Here is a 21158-nt window from a genome sequence, read left to right on the forward strand (position 1 = left end):
TTCACACAATAAACACACAATAATACATAACAATATATTTTATTGATACAGATAAACACATATCTGTCTCTATTTACAGTATATACATAGCAATTTTAGTGTAGGTGCATCATTGGAGCTCGGCTTTGAAATTTAAAGAAGTATATCAGGGCCTATGTCGACCATTTCCTCAATAGCAAACTTGACTTCTCTCCGTACATCAAGAAAAGTGCCATCCCAGCTTAGCAAGGGATATTTTGCAGAGGTTTTAAGAAGGTTGGAGAAAAGCTTTCGGATAATTTCCCCAGCAATAGCAGTGCAAGTGTCCAGCACATTGTCCCGTGAGATGTCTTGACGGATACACGGAATGGAAAGCACAGCTTTGGTGATCATACTGGCAATCTTCTTGCTGGCGCACACAGATCTGAGTTGAAACGTTGCTGTCATTGGCTCCTCATTCCCAGTCATGTTCAATTTGGCAAAAAGGGAACGAAGTGCCGACTTGAGGATTTTCCCCACAATGGGCGCTGTGGCAAGGTGGAAATCTGAGTCCAGTGTCAGTCTTTTTGTCTCAGCCATCTCAGTGGTGCTCAAACATCTCTGCAGATTCAGGTTTAGATCATGCAGAAATGTCTTGATGTCCATTTCGGCTAGTGGGGTCACAGTGCAAAGGTACTCTCGGAGGCCTTCAAGTGTGACCTTGACAAGAAAAAAGAAAAGAAAAAGAGAGTTCACAAATTGTCTCACATGGGTTATTTTGTAGAGACAATCATTTCCTTACCTTTCTATTAAACAATTGCGAAAGGTGTTCTTCTTGGAAGAAATCCTCGCAGAGTTGCGTGTGAATTTGATTCAGGCACAGTTGCCTTGCCCTCATCCAGCCCTGCATGTAAAAAACAAAGTCACAAGTTAAAGGTCTGCATGCTACAATTTAACAATGCAGTGGCACCAAAGAAGTTTGGACTATTTCAATTTGGCCCAATTGAATCCACACCATTTACACATAGTATATGATATGATAATTTCAACTAGATATATGATTATGAAATGAAGATATAGTACTGCATATGCAAACTCATACGATGGCCCCAATTCTTCAGTATATCCTAATACCTTATGTTTACAAATGACTTTTGTTCTCCTTCCCAAAAAAATCAACACATTGAAAATATTGCATTACAACACATAAGCAATCCCAAGAATTCCACATTCAGCATTCTGACTATTTTTCTGAACTCACCGTGTGCAGAAGAGCAAACATATCGGGACCCACTGTGGTTTTAAATCTGCAGAACCTTTAAGATGGGCATAAATCATAAATTATTCCTCGTATCCATATGTGCATTTTCACATGAGCCACTTTGGTACTCACTCGTCTTGGAAGTTTCTTTTGCTCAGCAACCACTGCTTCATGGTTTCAGCTGAGATATCGGACGGAACCCTGTTCTCCTTCTCCAAAAGCATAAATTGCCTCATGTAGGTTTTCTGCAAAAGCACACAGCAAAACTATCTGAATATGCTCCACTCCAACGGAGTATGAGCAAGCCATATTGATTGCATTTGACATGACTTGCCTCGACATTGTACATGTGCTGCTCCTGCTCTGAGAAAGACGTGGGTTGCATCTGGAGGAGTTGGTCAATTGCACAGTCAACACTGTCATTAAAGTGAGCTCTAGAAAAAACAAAAGGAAAAAAAAAACAATGACACAATGAAAACACACAGCATCATTGGGAGTATAATGCAATATCAAAAAGTCTCATTTATAAAGAGCAGATACATCATTAATGGTTACAATTTTCCAGTTTAGTATGTCCAATGATCAAATCAAAATAATATTAATCTTGCAAAAACGACATTTCCAAGTTTTGACTTACCTCATGAAAGATAGAACCTCCATCGCTGGACTGATGAGAAAAGCTGTCTTTCTGAAGTGATTCAAAAGACAAAAGTGCTGAAGTACCTGGGAGGTAAATTGTATATATACCCATCCTCACAAATATATAACTAAATATATGTGGCTCCGCTCTATGATGTTCTTTCGAGATGAAAGAGTCAAAGGGCCACAACCAATGTGGAAGCTCCGTCTGTGATGTAATGAGATGAAAGAGAAAATGCATTTTAAAGTTTCAAAAACAGAAATGGACTTATGCTAAAGCTCCAATAACATGGTACAGTTGCTTATAAATAGTTGATGGTGTTTAATGTATTGCCTGCCATTGACATCCATGAGCGTCTAATTCAGTTCCATGCTGAAACCGTTTCGCTTTTATAGTTACATGCCTAGCAGTTTTGTTGAGGATGTTGTGGTCAACATCTGTTAAGCATATTATTGTTATTAGTATAATTATTATTATAAAGACAAAAAAATGCTAAAATTGGCACCATCATATATTATGGGGGTCCGCAGGAGGCGGGGCCCCGGTCCAAACGGGGGATCACAGAGCGTGACGTCACCAGGACCCCTTTGCTCTTTCATGTCACCTGGGCGAATGTGCAGCATCCAGAGGATGCCATTCAGTCAGTTGGACGTCCTTGACCCATCTGGAGACAGACGACTCACTCGGACAAACTTTTGTGTTATCTCAACTTTTTGGAAACACAGAAAACGCTTAGAGGTAAGTTGGATTCAACTTTGAATTAGTTTAGCCACCGACTGAATGAAAAATTCTTGCTCATCTGTTGTCATTTTTTAAAAAAATAATAATTTTGGAATGCGTGTGATGAAAAAACGAGACTGAATTTTATCAAATGAAGTCTGTTAAGATTGTAAAGGAGGCATACAGCTTTTAAATACATTTTGATTTGTGGCCTTTCTGAGCTTGGTCTGTGTTTGGTCGGTTGTTAACGTTATGCTCCGTCAAAGTCATCGAGACGTTTTTATTTAAATGGTGACCTTTTTTGACGGACAATATTGGTGTTTGCAGGCTGCACATCTTTTAAAGTAATTGTCATTTCAGCTAGGGGCAATTTTAACCGACTGATATTCATCATTTCGTTTCGTCAAATCGAAAACGACATTTGGTACATCCCGATGCGATAAACGCACAGCCGTTAATGGCAAAAAGTCCAATTTTTGAACCTAAACAGTGAACGCATCCTGCTCAATATTAAATTCATCATCGCGTACGGGTAAATTGCTCAATGCAGCGGGACTATTAATCTTGCTTTCATTTTTTTTTTTTTTTGGTTTAGTATTTAGCGTCTGCGATCACTTATTTCGGGGTACCATAAACCTAAAACCACCTCCCCCGGTTTTGCCATTCTGGTGGTACGTTCCGAATACGAACGACAAGTATATATTTTTGCTAATAAAAATAACAACAATAACAACATACAACATATTGCATAAAACTTTTGGTTCACACACAGACGTTTTGGATCATGCATGGCAACACATTTTCTATACAAGTGTGGCCTTCATAACCCAAAAGGCCGTTGTCAAAATGTTAATATTTATAATACTATACTATTAAAATAGTTATAATAAAAAAATGACAACTGAATAACATGATAATAGAAATAGCATTACACAATTAATAGGAGAAATGATGGATAATATGTATTTAATGTATTGCCTTCAAAAGACAGTCCAATTCATTATATTTTATTTTTGCTGGGAGGGCTACACTCATGTTCTACTGGTGTATCAAAGTATTAATCAGTAGTTTCTTATTCATGGTTTGTTCTACCTTTGTTCTGCAGAAAGCAGAAGCATGTCCGAAATTAAAAACCCCAAGCTCCAAATGGACATGGTGGATGTCATTGTGGAACTTGTCCGGCTCCAAGAGAAGAAAATCAACTCTACCCGCAAAAAAATGTACTTCATGCCAATTTCCAATGTATTGATGCAGTTTGACTGCCAATAGCCACACACGCCAATTTGACATGATATACACGTTTGAAATTGTCGACCTTTCCCTTCAGGTTCATCTTCACAGAGCTGATTGAAACTGAAAAGGCCTACGTTCAAGATCTACGAGAGTGCATTGACGTAAGTTCAACATTTTTTTTTTTTTTAAAGACAAATATGAAACAAGTTGGTCTTTTTTTGGCATCATGCAGACTTACATGAAGGAGATGTTGACGCAGGATGAGAAGATCCCTGCTGGAATCACCAATATGGAGCACGTTGTCTTTGGGAATCTTTTGGAGCTGTACGAATTCCATCACAAGTAAGCATTAGTCGTTACTTTTCCTTCCAAATGATTGACTTCTTCACATAGAACTTAATAAATAGTTGATTATCATAGTATACCAAATATGGTCTTAGATGACCACGCGTGCGCTTGTTTGTGAGATGCACGACCTCCACTGAGAATGTCCACCGCTCACATATTGAAATATATTGAATGGAGTTCCTTCCATGTCCTTCCTATCTTTCTTCAGCATCTTTCTCAAAGAGCTGGAAAAACACAAAGACTTCCCTGAAGATGTCGGACAGTGCTTTGTCAAATGGGTATGTATCAATTCCGCAGTAACCATAATGAGACTGAAAAATGAGCCGTTTAAGAATTCCCAACCTTTTGCTTTTTAATAGGCCAATAAGTTCCAGTTGTACATCGATTACTGCACGAACACCGAAGAATCCAATTGGCTCATCGCTGAGCACGCTCTGCACTATTTTCATGTAAGTTCAATGTCCGGGTGATCCAATCAAACCAAAAGCACATTCAATCTCATGATCTTACATTGTTATTTTCCTCCCTGCTTTTCTCCCTCCCCTCTGGTTCAACAGAATATTCAACAGAAACACGGACTGACAAACCCCATCAGCTCTTACCTGATCAAGCCAGTACAGAGAATCACCAAATATCCTCTCCTGATAAAGGTATTCCAAAAAATTGTTATTTAACGGGAAATAACATTCATGACACACCAATGAAAACACTTGAAAGTACTCATTTTGTGAAATGTCTCATGAAAGTCCTGTCGCATAACTGTAGTGTAACACAACAGAAAGAGCTCAGTGAAATGAACATGGATCTAATCTTAAAGGAGCTCCATGCAGTACACATAAACAGAGCATGCGACAATACCCATAAAGTACATTCACTCTATTCTGTCTCAACCTAAGTGTCTTTTGGCTTGTTTTAGGATCTGCTGCAATGTTGTGAGGGGAAAGAGCAGCTCAAAAAAGCCCTGGATGTGACTCTTAGCATTCCCAGGAAAGCCAATGATGCCATGCATCTCTCCATGCTGGAAGGTAAGTCAACATGATGTCAAGATAGCAAAACATTTTCTCACCATTCAAGTCCAGTTTGCTTACGCGCCACCTTCATCTCTCCTCCTTCAGGTTTCCATGAGAACATGGAGTTGCAAGGCCAACTGCTCCTCCAGGATTCCTTCAAGGTCTGGGATTCAAGAAAAGTCTTGAGCATGGGCAAAAATAGACAAGTCTTTCTCTTGAAGAGGTCCTTGGTGGTCTGCAAGATGGTCAAGGACGCCAAGGGAAAGAGGAGATACATTTGCAAGAAAAAACTCAGTGTGAGTCATCGTTAACCTGCTTCGTTTCGTACCAATGTTCTCAGTCCAAATGTTCATTCATCGTGACATTTCTTCCATAGATGTCGGAGATCAAGCTGGACGAGCACATTAAAGGGGACCCCCGCTGGTTTGGTTTTTCGGTGGGCCGCAGTTCCTGGGTGTCCAGCAACATTGTTCTGAAGGTTAGTTTCATTGTCACCAATAAAAGTTCAGCAAAACATTGAGGTCCAAAAAATCCACCACTTCAAAAGTGCTAGATTTCCAAATTGTCTTCACCTTTGACCGTCATGTCATCCTTATCAATAGCCATCTACTATTGAGACCAAGCTGGAATGGATCGGCCATATCCGAAAGCTGATCCAGGAGCAGATCGCTGACCACAGGGTCCGGTAAATACAAGATCTGTGCCCCGGCACACTAAACCCCCGGCCTACTGCATGGGAGGACCCTGGCTCATACCTGGATCCAGCAAAAGTTCCATACGAGAAATATGACATGAACGGAGCAAATTGCAACGAGATCCTTGTTTGAAGAACCCTAAGAAAGGATCTATGGACCATTCCCAAAAGTTATTTATTCAAAATGATACTTTTGTCATTTTAACTGTACAGTTTTGATATCTTTTTTTGTACAAAGTTATATATTTTATACAATTGTTTTAAGAACTCTAAAAAAGGATCTATGGTATATTCGCAAAAGTTATTTATTACAAAATGATACTTTTGTATCAATTTGAATTGTACAGTTTTTATATCTTTTTTATACAAAGTTATATATTTTACACAATTAAATGTCATTACTGTCTGCTAAGAACGTGTTTGTCCTGTTTTGAATGAATTGGGGGAGAGAATTGTAAAAAGAAATCAGAATTTGGTACTTCAACTTTTTTTCCATCTGCTTTTGATGCATTTAAGGGCTATACAGGGGGTTTACAGATACAAATTACGCTGACCAACCAGTCCTGTTCCGTCTATTCTTGTCTATTATTTATTTGTATTTCATTACATTTAGTTCATTATTTGGTTCGTCATGTTTCAAACATTAACAAGGAGTGTTGAATTGCATTCTAGTTTCATACACTTTGAGAGCACATTCTTGAAGAAAAATAAAAAGCAGTACCCGTTTAAAAAAACAACAACTGAACAAGACGTACAAAAAAATACATGAAAACAAGAGCTATGAAATAATAAATATAATAATGATTCCTTAATAATATAACATTGGCAACAAACTGAGCAAAATAATTTCAAAATGACACAAGGGATTCTCGTCTTTTTGTCAATCATTCAACAAATCCCTGCCACAATTGTCTTTTAAGTTTTTCCTTTTGACTACAAACTGAGCAGGAAAGGGGTTTCTGACCAATGTTATGATGGGAATTTTTAAGCTAATGTTGTGATGTTTTGTTGGACCACAAATTGTGAAAATGTTTGAATATTAACTGCCCAGCAAAAAGGAGTTCTCGTCGGTATGGGTTCTTGTGTGGATTTTTAAGTTTCCCTTCTTTGCGAATGCTCGACCACAAACTAAGCACGAAAATGGTTTTTCACCAGTGTGGGTTAATAGGTGTGCTTTTAAGTGTCCGTTCAATGTGAATGCTTGACCACAAACTGAACAAGAAAAGGGTTTTTCACAGGAGTTCTCGTCAGTGTGGGTTCTTGTGTGGCTTTTTAAGTTTCCCTTCTTTGCGAATGCTCGACCACAAACTAAGCACGAAAATGGTTTTTCACCAGTGTGGGTTAATAGGTGTCCTTTTAAGTGTCCGTTCAATCTGAATGCTTGACTACAAACTGAACAAGAAAAGGGTTTTTCACAGGAGTTCTCGTCGGTGTGGGTTCTTGTGTGGCTTTTTAAGTTTCCCTTCTTTGCGAATGCTCGACCACAAACTAAGCACGAGAATGGTTTTTCACCAGTGTGGGTTAATATGTGCGCTTTTAAGTGTCCGTTCAATCTGAATGCTTGACCACAAACTGAACAAGAAAAGGGTTTTTCACCAGTGTGGGTTTTTATATGAGTACTTAAGGTTGCCTTCTGTTTAAATGAATGGCCACAAACTGAGCATGAAAATGGTTTTTCACCAGTGTGGGTTCTTGTGTGTATTTTCATAGATTTCCTTAATCTGAAGCTCCTGCCACAAAGTGAGCACACAAATGGTTTTTCACCAGTGTGAATTCTCGCGTGGATGTTTAAGCTTTCCCTACGAGCGAATGTTTGACCACAAACTGAACATGAAAATGGTTTTTCACCAGTGTGGATTCGTATGTGACAAATTAAGGGTCCCTTCTGTGAAAATGTTTGACCACAAACTGAGCATGAAAATGGTTTCTCCCCAGTGTGGATTCTCGTGTGTCCTTTCAAAGATCTAATTTCTCTGAAGCTTCTGCCACAAACTGAGCATGGATATGGTTTTTCACCTGTGTGAGTTCTTGTGTGGATGTTTAAGCTTTCCATGTGATCGAATGCTTGACCACAAATTGAGCAGGAAAATGTTTTTTTACCAGTGTGGTTTCTTGTATGGATTGTTAAGCTTTTCTTATACATGAATCCTTGATCACAAAATGAGCACGAAAATGGTTTTTCGCCTGTGTGGGTTCTTGTGTGTCTCTTTAAATCTTCATTTTGAGAAAAGGCTTTACCACAAACTGTGCAGGAAAATGGTTTTTCACTGGTGTGGAATCTTATGTGCCTTTTTAGGTGATGCTTAAGCGAGAAACTTTTACTACAAACTGAACATGAAAAGGGTTTCTCCGCAGAGTGGCTTTTCATGTGTGTTTTCAAATTAGAGCTTCTCCCAAAGGTTTTCCCACAGAGAGAGCATTTGTAGAGTTTGTCGCCACTGGGGTTTTTCTTGAGACCTTCACCGTCATCATTGTGATGAAGCAAGTTGTCGCTATCTGATAAAGGAGCAATTAAATTGTCTGCTTGCCATCCTTCTGTTGAGCTGCCATTCGGAGGCTCCTCCCCTCTGCTGGCCACGACCAGATCATCTTCACTCTTGAAAGGCTCGCCAGTTGACCAGGAGACATCTTGCTCCTCCTTTATGATGGGAGGTTGCTCTTCTTGCTTTTGCATTTGAGAGAATTCTGGCTCCTCCTCTTTAATTCGGGACCATGTCGAGATGTTTTCAGGCTCCGGCCCTCCGCTGCATACGCCCAGATCATCTTCCTTCTTCAACGACTCACAAGGTGACCAGGTGACATCTTCCTCTTTTTTTACTTAAAAAAAAGTCATTATTTTTTAAACAGTGGCTAGTCTATCATAATTTGCGGATTGAAATATAAATAAAATAAGAGAGGCGAATTGTAACTTTTGAAATTAATATTTTAGAAAAGTATATTTAGATTTTGTATAGTGAAGTTCCCTGTCTTGTGGAAGACTTCCTTTGTGTGGTTCCAGTTTTTGTCCAACTTTACAACGTTGTTTTGAGTCTGCATCCATTTCAGCTACCGCAACCATAATGGCGCTGTTTAAGCGGCAGCCGGCGGTCGCAGTGGCTCCGTCCACTCTTGTTCGTTTTGTGTTTTTGCAGCTTTTATGTTTTAATGATTTGATGATTCCATTTACTTTGATTTGCTTTGTACATTGTGCTTTTGCTGTTCTGTCTAATCACCCTCTTGCTACTGCCACAATTAAATTTCCCGAATACGGGATGAATAAAGCTATCCATACATCCAAAAAAGAGTTAATATTCTATTTATTTGTAATATGCATTTGAATTTTAGCATTAAATATTAAGTACTTTTTTCTGGGCTGCACAAGGGAGTTGTGGCAGGACAGATTTGGCCCCCCAGCCGCTGTTTCAAGACCAGTGTTTGAATGCTCCTCTTTTTGTTGTTAAGTGCATCTGCATCTTATTTTTTCGCATTTTTAATTTATTGCATGTAAGTGTTATGTCACTCAAGCATGCAGCCAGAAATGTAGGTTTAGTACCAGGGATGTAACTTCAATGCCACTAGGGGGCGCGTCCAAAAGTGGTTGCATTTAAATACATATAAATAATATATTTTGTTATATATTTCTTCGAATGGAGCTTTGCAAATTCTTGAAAATTACGTACGCTCAAATAGTGTCATATCAATAGAATATCTTTAAAGGAATATATGGAAATAAAAAGTGAACTCACCTTCCAGTCTATGCAGAACAACTTTCTCGTGAGTTATTTTGCAAACTGTCAAGTGCTGGTTAAGTAAAGGCTCCTGTTTGACGTCAAAAAGCTCCTCCTGGAACTTTATCGGTTCTGCTCGTGCGGGCATTTCCACGTGTGATTTCTGATAAAGGCGCATTTGATAGCTGCTAGCTAGGCTAAGCTAAAGTAGGGCTCAAAGCTTCAAAAGATTTCTTCGACAATGAGGGTCCCTTTCTGCGATGCTAGCGATAAACGAGACGCCTTGACGATTCCCCGGGGATAGCTAAGCTAAGCTAAAGCAAGGGGGAAAGCTTTATAGACGACTTGACGATAGAGATGTTATGCTCGATCCTTCCTGCTCGATTCCGATTCGAGCAAATAGTGCAAAGGCGTGTTTTTTTAAATGTATCTCTCGTCCCTTGAAAATGACGTTTATTCGTGCATGCGCAGTAGGTTCATAGCTTCTTTAGTTTAGCCCAGCCTAAATTAGCCACTAATAAAGAGAAGAAACATCAACGCCATCGCCTAATAAGCAATCATTAAACCCCAAAATGTCAGGTGAGTTGACGTTTATCTTGTCGCGAAAACAATGTCTACCGATACCGGGCTGATGTAACCAACGTGCTATTTTATTATTATATTTCTATTATTTTACTTTATTAACTTCAAATTTCACTCCGGTTTCCTCCCACGTTCGAAAAACATGAGGGGTAGACTGATTGGACACTCTAAATATGGTGTGACTGTGCATCGTTGTCCATCTCCCGCCTCTGGCCTGGCGTCAACTGGGATAGGCTCCAGCACCCCCCGCGAACAAAATGAGGATAAAGCGGTTCAGAAAATACTTTATATTATTAACTATTTTTGTGTGTGTGCTACAACAAACAGCCAGGCTTCTAATTACAAATGAATTGGAATGGATAACTTTATTCATCCCATATTCGGGAAATTTCATTGTCACTGTAGCAAGATATAAATACAACAAAACTTCCTAGCCGCAGCAGGAAGACAGACACAAGACACACAAGATATTGCAGACTGGCCCAAAGAAACCAAGCCACATGACAGGTGGGGCAGAGTCGCAAAGGCCGCAGAACAACAAAGCAAAAAGTACAAAGCACAAAGCAAAGTAAAGTATATGGGATCATTAAGAATCATTAAATCAAGTCATTAAGACAGAAAAGCCGCAAAAACACAAAACAAGCAAGATCGGACGGAGCTACCGCGACCGGCTACTACTAGAGCGGCACCATCTTGGTTGCAGTAGCAAAAAACAGATACAGACTCAAGAAAAATACATTGTAGAGTTGAATAAAACTGGAACCACACACAGGAAGTCTTCCACAAGAAGATTTTGGGTTCACATGATTTCAATGAGAAATAAACATTTTTTCCTTGTGTTTCAGATGCCAGTCAAGTGCATCGTCCTGAACGCCAAGAATCTGCTCCAATGGTAGAAGAAGAAAATCAAGAATTAGTACGGATTAAAGAAGAACAACAGGAGTATTGTATTACATTTGGGAAACCCCACCATGAGGAGCAGCAGCATCTCCTCATGCAGGTAGAGGAAGTCCCTCTACATGTTGAAGAGGAGGGGATAGATGCCAGATCACACTTGCAATTCCGTAAGTATCAAGTCACTAACATGGGGTACTCTATGCTTTTGCTTTGCTGTTCTGTCTAATCACCCTCTTGCTACTGCCACAATGAAATTTCCCAAGTATGGGATGAATAAAGTTAACCATCCATCCAGAAAAAAAGAGTTCATATTCTATTTATTTGTAATATGCATTTGAATTTTAGCATTTTTCTGGGCTGTACTAGGGAGTTGAGGCAGGACCGATTTGGATAAACTTTACCGTATTTCTCACGTCTGTCCTCACTTCTCATTCAAATGACTTTTCTGCTGAATGTCACTTGATAGTTAAACTTGCATTTATATGCAATATAGCTTAGAGGGAACTTTGGTTCACATTCAATTCAACATGCATACACTCAGAAATCTAACTTCGCAGGCGGCCTGGTGGATTGATGCCCCATAATATATATTATTGGTGGTCTTGTGTCTTGCAGGTTTCAGGAAATATTTTGGTCCTAAGTATCAGGAACAGGACACTTCTGACACTAAAGAGGTGGTTGAGCTCCCCCAAATCAAGCCGGAGGATTCAGAGCCCCCTCAACAGCATAAGAGTGAAGAGCAACTTTCCATCAAAAAGGAGAAAGCAAAAGACCTGCCAGTCATAAAAGAGGAAGAAGATATCACCAGAACAACTGCTAAACCCAAATGCTCTCAGTGTGGCCAAGCATTTGCTAAAAAGTACAATTTTGGAAGTGACGCAAGAACCCACACTGGTGAAAAAACATTATTGTGCTCAGTTTGTGATCAAACCTTCAAACAGAAGATACATTTACAAACACGCCCAAGAACCCACACTAGTGAAATGCCATATTCGTGCTCAATTTGTAGTAAAATATTCACTCGGAAGTTAGGCTTAACAAGACACACAAGAATCCACACTGGGGAAAAACCATTTTTGTGCTCAGTTTGTGGTCAGACTTTTGCACGGAAGGAACACTTAAAAATTCACACAAGAACCCACACTAGTGAAAACAAATTTCCATGCTCAAATTGTGGTCAAACATTCAAACAGAAGCGAAGCTTGCACAAACACATGAGAACTCACAATCGTGAAAAACCATTTTCGTGCTCATTTTGTAGTCAAACATTCACTCGGAAGTTAGGCTTAACAAGGCACACAAGAACCCACACAGGTGAAAGACCATTTTCATGCTCAGTTTGTGCTTTGACATTTACACGGAAGGGAAACTTAAAAATACACATAAGAACCCACACTGGTGAAAAACCATTTTCATGCTCAGTTTGTGGTAAAACATTTAGAGACAAAGGAAACTTGAAATCACACACAAGAACCCACACTGGTGAAAAACCATTTTCTTGCTCCTTTTGTGGTAAAGCATATACCCAGATGGGATACTTAAAAATACACACAAGAATCCATACTGGTGAAAAACCATTTTTGTGCTCAGTTTGTGGTAAAACATTTAGAGATAAGGGACACTTAAAATCACACACTAGAACCCACACTGGTGAAAAAACATTTTCGTGCTCAGTTTGTGGTCAAGCTTTTATTAAACAGGTAGAGTTAAAAATACACATGAGAATCCACACTGGTGAAAAACCATTTTCGTGCTCAATTTGTGGTAAAAAATTCAGAGACACGTCAAACTTAAACAAACACAAGAAATCACACTGGTGAAAAACTTTTCGTGCTCAGTTTGTAGTCAAACATTCCCTCAAAAGTTAGGCTTAACAAGGCACACAAGAACCCACACAGGTGAAAAACCATTTTCATGCTCAGTTTGTGGCCAGACATTTACATGGAATGGACCCTTAATTAGTCACACAAGAACCCACACTGGTGAAAAACCATTTTCTTGCTCAGTTTGTGGTAAAGCATATACCCAGATGGGAAACTTAAAAATACACACTGGTGAAAAACCATTGTCGTTCTCAGTTTGTGGTTAAACATTCAAAAAGAAGGTAAACTTAAAAACACACACTGCTGAAAAATTGTTTTTTTTCTACCCAACACTGATAAAGGCACACAAAAACCCACATTGATGAAAATACATCTTCATACACAACTTGTGGTTGAACATTCACACAGGACACCTTGCGCTACCTCATTCCTCGATTCCCCTTGTTTTCTCAAGTCAGTTGTGGTTTTGTGATTTGATTTCTAAGTCTTTGTTATTTTCCAAATCCTGCCTAAGTCAATAAAGTTTTTGGTATAAGCACTACTTCCCTCGTCCTTGCCTGCTTCCCTACGATTGGGTCCTATTCCTCGTATCCTCGCATCGACATCTACGCCGTTGACGTAACACTATGTTAATACAGATTTTCTTAAGTGTTATTACGTTGTGAAGAGAAATATTTCTTATAATCACATGTATTCTTTCATTGCTTTAAAATAATTTGTATGTATGTATGTTCTTAGATATCTTTTGGTTTGGAGACAGAATGTTTGTGGAATTTACACTTTTATATAACTAATTCAGACTGGTCTGTATTGTCTTGGAATCAAGTTTGTACCTTCTTCTGTTCACTTAAGAGAATAAACAGGACTGGTTGGTCAGTGTAATTTGTATCTGCGAACCCCCTATATAGCCCTAAAAATAGGAAATAATGGAATTTTGCTTTTGTGAACATGTTTTAAAATGGTGTTTTGGTAGTTGAAGAATTCCAAATGTTAAAGGGGCCACTGTAGTGATTTCTTTTAAAGGAGTGCTGTTAATTAAATGCCTGAAAAGCCGATGAAAAAAAAGTTGAAGTACCAAATTCTGATTTCTTTTGACAATTCTCTCCCCTCAATTCATTTAAAACAGGACAACTCCATTTTAGGCAGACAATAAACACATTTAATTGTGTAAAATATATAACTTTATATAAAAAAAGATATCAAAACTGTACAATTCAATTTACAAAAATATCATTTTGAATAAATAACTTTTCGGAATGGTCCATAGATCCTTTCTTAGGGTTCTTCAAACCCTTAAGGATCTCATTGAGGTGTGGAAGTTTGTGCAATTTGCTCTGTTCATGTCATATTTCACATATGAAACTTTTGCTTGATCCAGGTATGACCCAGGGTCCTTCTATGCAGTAGGCCGGAATGGTTCTGAAAAAAAAAAAACACAAAGTGATGAGTTTGTAATCTATTCTGACCCAACACCAGAGATGGGAAAATCACATGCTGTATGGGCAAGTGTAATGTAAATCATGATGAAAACCTAATAGTATGGAAATTTGAAAGCAGATCTCATGTAACTATTACAATAAATCAAGTTATTACTTGGCTTAAAGAAGACAAAGTTATTATTTTGTCCTTGGTATCTATCTAGCGTATTCTCCCATTAGATAGCTGTACTAGGACATTAACAAACATTTTGAAAGGGTTCTAAAACACTTTCTGGAAGAATTCTGGTTTTTCATCAATGACAGTTCCGAATGATGTTTTTTTCTCCTTACCTTGGCGCCTTGTGGATCTGCTCCTGGATCAGATTTCGGATATGGCCGATCCATTCCAGCTTGGTCTCAATAGTGGGCGCCTATTGATAAGGATGACATGACGGTCAAATGTGAAGACAATTTGGAAATCTAGCACTTTTGAAGTGGTGGATTTTTTGGACCTCAATGTTTTGCTGAACCTTTATTAGTGACAATGAAACTAACCTTCAAAACAATGTTGCTGGACATCCAAGAACGGCGGCCCACCGAAAAAGCAAACTTGCGGGGGTCCCCTTTAATGTGTTCGGTCAACTTGATCTCCGCCATCTATGGAAGAAATGTCATGATGAATGAACATTTGGACGGAGAACATTGGTACGAAATGAAGCTGGTTAACGATGACTCACACTGAGTTTTTTCTTGCAAATGTATCTCCTCTTTCCCTTGGCGTCCTTGACCACCTTGCAGACCACCAAGGACCTCTTCAAGAGAAAGACTTGTCTATTTTTGCCCATGCTCAAGGGTTTTCTTGAATCCCAGACCTTGAAGGAATCCTGGAGGAGCAGTTGGCCTTGCAACTCCATGTTCTCATGGAAACCTGAAGGAGGAGAGATGAAGGTGGCGCGTAACCAAACTGGACTTGAATGGTGAGAAAATGTTTTGCTATCTTGACATCATGTTGACTTACCTTCCAGCATGGAGAGATGCATGGCATCATTGGCTTTCCTGGGGATGCTAAGAGTCACATCCAGGGCTTTTTTGAGCTGCTCTTTCCCCTCACAACATTGCAGCAGATCCTAAAACAAGCCAAAAGACAATTAGGTCGAGACAGAATAGAGTGAATGTACTCTATGGGTATTGTCGCATGCTCTGTTTATGTGTACTGCATGCATGGAGCTCGTTTAGGATTAGATCCATGTTCATTTCATTGAGCTCTTTCTGTTGTGCTACACTACAGTTATGCGACGGGACTTTCATGAGACATTTCAGTGTTTTCATTGGTGTGTCATGAATGTTATTTCCCGTTAAATAATAATCTTTTTGGCATACCTTTATCAGGAGGGGATATTTGGTGATTCTCTGTACTGGCTTCATCAGGTAAGAGCTGATGGGGTTTGTCAGTCCGTGTTTCTGTTGAATATTCTGTTGAACCAGAGGGGAGGGAGAAAAGCAGAGAGGAAAATAACAATGTAAGATCATGAGATTGAATGTGCTTTTGGTTTGATTGGATCACCCGGACATTGAACTTACATGAAAATAGTGCAGAGCGTGCTCAGCGATGAGCCGATTGGATTCTTCGGTGTTCGTGCAGTAATCGATGTACAACTGGAACTTATTGGCCTATTAAAAAGCAAAAGGTTGGGAATTCTTAAACGGCTCATTTTCCAGTCTTATTATGGTTACTGCAGAATTGATACATACCCATTTGACAAAGCACTGTCCGACATCTTCAGGGAAGTCTTTGTATTTTTCCAGCTCTTTGAGAAAGATGCTGAAGAAAGATAGGAAGGACATGGAAGGAACTCCATTCAATATATTTCAATATGTGAGCGGTGGACATTCTCAGTGGAGGTCGTGCATCTCACAAACAAGCGCACGCGTGGTCATCTAAGACCATATTTGGTATACTATGATAATCAACTATTTATTAAGTTCTATGTGAAGAAGTCAATCATTTGGAAGGAAAAGTAACGACTAATGCTTACTTGTGATGGAATTCGTAAAGCTCCAAAAGATTCCCAAAGACAACGTGCTCCATATTGGTAATTCCAGCAGGGATCTTCTCCTCCTCCGTCAACATCTCCTTCATGTAAGTCTGCATGATGCCAAAAAAAGACCAACTTGGTTCATATTTGTCTTTAAAAAAAAAAAATGTTGAACTTACGTCAATGCACTCTCGTAGATCTCGAACGTAGGCCTTTTCTGTTTCAATCAGCTCCGTGAAGATGAACCTGAAGGGAAAGGTCGACAATTTCAAACATGTATATCATGTCAAATTGGCATGTGTGGCTATTGGCAGTCAAACTGCATCAATAAATTGGAAATTGGCATGAAGTACATTTTTTTGTGGGTAGAGTTGATTTTCTTGTCTTGAATCCGGAGAAGTTCCACAATGACATCTACCATGTCCATTTGGAGCTTGGGGTTTTTAATTTCGGACATGCTTCTGCTTTCTGCAGAACAAAGATAAAAGAAACCATGAATAAGAAACCACTGATAAATAGTTGGATACACCAGTAGCACTGAATGGTGAGTGTAGTCCTCCCATTAAAATGAATTGGACTGTCTTTGACAGGCAATAAATTAAATACATATTATCCATCATTTATCTTATTAATCGTGTAAATGCTGTTCCTATTATCATGTAATTCAATTTTCATTTTTTATAATAACAATTTTAAAAATATTACGACGAATATTAATATTTTGGCATCGGCCTTTTGGGTCATGAAGGCCACACTTGTATAGAAAATGTGTTGCCCTGCATGATCCAAAACGTTTATGTGTGTGAACCCCGAGTTTTATCGAATATGTTGTATGTTGTTATTGCTGTTATTTTTCTTAGCAAAAATATATACTTGTTCTCGTTCGTATTCCTAACGTACCACCAGCATGGCAAAACCGGGGAAATGGTTTTCGAATTGTGGTACCCCGAAATAAGTGATTGCAGACGCTAAATACTAAACATTAAAAAATGAAAGCACGATTAATAGCCCCGCTGCATTGAGCAATTTATCCGTACGCGATGATGAATTTAATATTGAGCTGGATGCGTTCACTGTTTAGGTTAAAAAATCGGACTTTTTGCCGTTAACGGCTGTGCGTTTGGCGCATCGGGATGTGCCAAATGTCGTTTTCGATTTGACGAAACGAAATGATGAATATCAGTGTGTTAAAATTGCCCCTAGCTGAAATGACAATTATTTTAAAAGATGTTCAGCCTGCAAACACCAATATTGTCCGTCAAAAAAGGTCACCATTTAAATAAAAACGTCTCGATGACTTTGACGGAGCATAACGTTAACAACCGACCAAACACAGACCAAGCTCAGAAAGGCCACACATCAAAATGTATTTAAAAGCTGTATGCCTCCTTTACAATCTTAACAGACTTCATTTGATAAAATTCAGTCTCGTTTTTTCATCACACGCATTCCAATTTTTTTTTTTTTTTTTTTTAAAACGACAACAGATGAGCAAGAATCTTTCATTCGGTCGTTGGCTAAACTAATTCAAAGTTGAATCCAACTTACCTCTAAGCGTTTTCTGTGTTTCCAAAAAGTTGAGATAACACAAAAGTTTGCCCGAGTGAGTCGTCTGTCTCCAGATGGGTCAAGGACGTCCAACTGCAGCATCTGACTGAATGGCATCCTCTGGATGCTGCGCATTCGCCCAGGTGACATGAAAGAGCAAAGGGGTTCTGGTGACGTCACGCTCTGTGATCCCCCGTTTGGACCGAGGCCCCGCCTCCTGCGGACCCCCATAGTATATGATGGTGACAATGTTAGCATTTTTTTGTCTTTATAATAATAATTATACTAATAACAATATTATGCTTAACATATGTTGACCACAACATCCTCAACAAAACTGCTAGGCATGTAACTATAAAAGCGAAACGGTTTCAGCATGGAACTGAATTAGACGCTCATGGATGTCAATGGCAGGCAATAAATTAAATACCATCAACTATTTATAAGCAACTGTACCATGTTATTGGAGCTGTAATATAAGTCCATTTCTGTTTTTAAAACGTTAAAATGCATTTTCTCTTTCATCTCATTACATTACAGACGGAGCTTCCACATTGGTTGTGGCCCTTTGATTCTTTCATCTCGAAAGAACATCACAGGGCGGAGCCACATATATTTAGTTATATATTTTTGATGGGTATATATACAATTTACCTCCCAGGTACTTCAGCACTTTTGTCTTTTGACTCACTTCAGAAAGACAGCTTTTTCTCATCAGTCCAGCGATGGAGGTTCTATCTTTCATGAGGTAAGTCAAAACTTGGAAATGTCATTTTTGCAAGATTAATATTATTTTGATTTGATCATTGGACATACTAAACTGGAAAATTGTAACCATTAATGATGTATCTGCTCTTTATAAATGAGACATTTTGATATTGCATTATACTCCCAATGATACTGTGTGTTTTCATTGTGTCATTGTTTTTTTTTTCCTTTTGTTTTTTCTAGAGCTCACTTTAATGAAAGTGTTGACTGTGCAATTGACCAACTCCTCCAGATGCAACCCACGTCTTTCTCAGAGCAGGAGCAGCACATGTACAATGTCGAGGCAAGTCATGTCAAATGCAATCAATATGGCTTGCTCATACTCCGTTGGAGTGGAGCATATTCAGATATTCTTGCTGTGTGCTTTTGCAGAAAACCTACATGAGGCAATTTATGCTTTTGGAGAAGGAGAAAAGGGTTCCGTCCAATATCTCAGCTGAAACCATGAAGCAGTGGTTGCTGAGCAAAAGAAACTTCCAGCAGGAGTGAGTACCAAAGTGGCTCATGTGAAAATGCACATATGGATTTGAGGAATAATCTATGATTTATGCCCATTTTAAAGGTTCTGCAGCTTTAAAACCACAGTGGATCCCGGGATGTTTGCTCTTCTGCAGATGGTAAGTTCACAAAAATAGTCAGAATGTGGAATTCTTTGGATAGCATATGTGTTGTATTGCAATATTTTCAATGTATTGATTTTTTGGGAAGGAGAACGAAAGTCATGTGTAAACATAAGGTATTAGGATACACTGAATAATTGGGGCGTAGGAGTTTGCATATGCAGTACTATATCTTCATTTCAAAATCATATCTCTAGTTGAAAGTATCATATCATATACTATATGTATAAATGGTGTGCATTCAATTGGGCCAAATTGAAATAGTCAGAACCAAAGTCCAAACTTCCATGGTGCCACTGCATTGTTAAATTGTAGCATGCAGACCTTTAACTTGTGACTTTGTTTTTTACATGCAGGCCTGGATGAGGGCAAGGCAACTGTGCCTGAATCAAATTCACGGGCAAGTCTGCAAGGATTTCTCCCAAGAAGAACAGTTTTCGCAATTGTTGAATAGAAAGGTAAAGCAATGATTGTCTCTACAAAATAACCCATGTGAGACAATTTGTGAACTCTTTTTCTTTTCTTTTTTCTTGCCAAGGTCACACTCGAAGGCCTCCACGAGTACCTTTCCACTGTGACCCCACTAGCCGAAATGGACATCAAGATATTTCTGCATGATCTAAACCTGGACCTGAACAGATGTTTGAGCAGCACTGAGGTGGCTGAGACACAAAGATTGACACTGGACTCAGATTTCCACCTCGCCACAGCGCCCATTGTGGGCAAAATCCTCCATTCGGCACTTCGTTCCCTTTTTGCCAAGTTGAACACGACTGGGAATGAGGAGCCATTGACAGCAACATTTCAGCATAGATCTGAGTGCGCCAGCAAGGAGATTGCTAGTATGCTCACCGACGCTGTTTTTTCCATCCCTTGTGTCCGTCAAGGCATCACACGGGACAATGTGCTGAAAATTTGCACTGCTATTGCTGGGGAAATTATCCAAAAGCTTTTCTTCAATGTTCTTAATACCTCCGCAAAATTTCCCTTGCTAAGCTGGGATTGCACCTTCTTCACTGCACGGATAGAAGTCAAGTTTGCTATTGGGGAAATGATCGACAATGGCCCTGATATACTACTTTAATTTTTAAGGCCAGGCTCCAATGATGTACCTGCACTAAAATTGCTATGTATATACTGTAAATAGAGACAGACATGTGTTCATGTGTATCAATAAAATATTTTGTTCTATATTATTGTGTTTCTCAAATGTTCAAACACAAAACAGGTATGTACACTGAACCCTTATGGCACCCTAGCTTTATAAATGTGTCGGTCAATAAAGTAAGCTTCATGTGTTTCTTTTGTGTTTATAGTTGAACAAGATTGGTCATATTGTGAATTTGGACGTCAACAGCTGAATATTACATTGCCTCATTGTGTATGTGATTGCACGCACAGTTCACCCGCATAAATAACATAGTTATTAATGTTATTGGGAGTGAATGGAGTTGTCAGAAAACTGATTAATAATCTATTAATAAAGTTTGACTGACCTCTCTGACTGTTTTGTTGACATTTCCTCTAGCGCAGCACCGTCTAGTGGATGCATAACATAATACCAGCCTCTTTTGTCGACCCGTATAAAGCGTATCGGTGCCCCTTTTCTGTGAAAAAAATGAAATAAGCAATTAATTTAGGGTGTGCCGTATAACACAGTGCGTCTATATATATTAGATTTAGATGTTAATACATTACTGTCTTACTAATGTCCTCTACCTCACCTGAATCAAAATCAACTCATCAGCAAGCTGTCCTGAAACAGAAACTTGATACCAATCCAGAATATTTTATTCAGGTGTGTTGATGGGGGAAGATATGGAAAACACCGCTCTCGAGGACCGGAATTGGCCACCCCTGTATTACATACGCTAACTGTTAGTTAGCTAGGGCAT

The 21158-nt window shown here is 39.0% G+C and overlaps 6 protein-coding genes across 7 annotated transcripts; 3 read left to right on the top strand and 3 right to left on the bottom strand.

The window, feature by feature from the left end:
• Positions 1–23: 23 nt before the first annotated feature.
• LOC144198762 (uncharacterized) lies at positions 24–3969 on the bottom strand. Of its 2 annotated transcripts, XM_077719955.1 has the most exons (7): positions 2365–3969; positions 1857–2066; positions 1554–1653; positions 1352–1464; positions 1220–1274; positions 761–862; positions 24–678 (listed from the first exon to the last, which is right to left on the bottom strand). In XM_077719955.1, the coding sequence occupies exons 2-7, from the start codon at positions 1877–1879 to the stop codon at positions 133–135; spliced, it is 939 nt and encodes a 312-aa protein (XP_077576081.1). In that variant the 5' UTR covers positions 1880–2066; positions 2365–3969; the 3' UTR covers positions 24–132. The 2 variants fall into 2 exon arrangements, with proteins under 2 accessions (XP_077576081.1, XP_077576080.1); XM_077719954.1 differs by having other exon boundaries at positions 1857–3969.
• Positions 3637–6273, top strand: LOC144197757 (triple functional domain protein-like). Its single transcript, XM_077718364.1, has 10 exons — positions 3637–3799; positions 3907–3973; positions 4045–4154; positions 4369–4438; positions 4520–4609; positions 4718–4810; positions 5077–5185; positions 5276–5466; positions 5547–5648; positions 5773–6273. Exons 1-10 carry the CDS (start codon positions 3696–3698, stop codon positions 5857–5859), a joined length of 1023 nt encoding a protein of 340 aa, XP_077574490.1. The 5' UTR covers positions 3637–3695; the 3' UTR covers positions 5860–6273.
• Positions 6274–6430: 157 nt separating this feature from the next.
• Positions 6431–10081, bottom strand: LOC144198760 (uncharacterized). The gene is made up of 2 exons (XM_077719952.1): positions 9590–10081; positions 6431–8681 (listed from the first exon to the last, which is right to left on the bottom strand). Exons 1-2 carry the CDS (start codon positions 9747–9749, stop codon positions 6904–6906), a joined length of 1938 nt encoding a protein of 645 aa, XP_077576078.1. The 5' UTR covers positions 9750–10081; the 3' UTR covers positions 6431–6903.
• LOC144198761 (uncharacterized) lies at positions 10043–13015 on the top strand. Its single transcript, XM_077719953.1, has 3 exons — positions 10043–10150; positions 10999–11217; positions 11666–13015. Exons 1-3 carry the CDS (start codon positions 10144–10146, stop codon positions 12868–12870), a joined length of 1431 nt encoding a protein of 476 aa, XP_077576079.1. The 5' UTR covers positions 10043–10143; the 3' UTR covers positions 12871–13015.
• A 1053-nt stretch (positions 13016–14068) lies between these two features.
• LOC144198322 (triple functional domain protein-like) lies at positions 14069–18016 on the bottom strand. The gene is made up of 12 exons (XM_077719265.1): positions 17876–18016; positions 16681–16795; positions 16507–16573; positions 16328–16437; positions 16044–16113; positions 15873–15962; positions 15672–15764; positions 15310–15418; positions 15029–15219; positions 14847–14948; positions 14643–14722; positions 14069–14292 (listed from the first exon to the last, which is right to left on the bottom strand). The coding sequence occupies exons 2-12, from the start codon at positions 16782–16784 to the stop codon at positions 14217–14219; spliced, it is 1092 nt and encodes a 363-aa protein (XP_077575391.1). The 5' UTR covers positions 16785–16795; positions 17876–18016; the 3' UTR covers positions 14069–14216.
• Positions 18017–18507: 491 nt separating this feature from the next.
• On the top strand, positions 18508–20395 carry LOC144198573 (uncharacterized). The gene is made up of 6 exons (XM_077719660.1): positions 18508–18623; positions 18827–18926; positions 19016–19128; positions 19206–19260; positions 19620–19721; positions 19802–20395. The coding sequence occupies exons 1-6, from the start codon at positions 18601–18603 to the stop codon at positions 20345–20347; spliced, it is 939 nt and encodes a 312-aa protein (XP_077575786.1). The 5' UTR covers positions 18508–18600; the 3' UTR covers positions 20348–20395.
• Positions 20396–21158: the final 763 nt, after the last annotated feature.

Source organism: Stigmatopora nigra, chromosome 6 (assembly GCF_051989575.1).
Source record: "Stigmatopora nigra isolate UIUO_SnigA chromosome 6, RoL_Snig_1.1, whole genome shotgun sequence".
In the NCBI taxonomy this organism is placed as follows: domain Eukaryota; kingdom Metazoa; phylum Chordata; class Actinopteri; order Syngnathiformes; family Syngnathidae; genus Stigmatopora; species Stigmatopora nigra.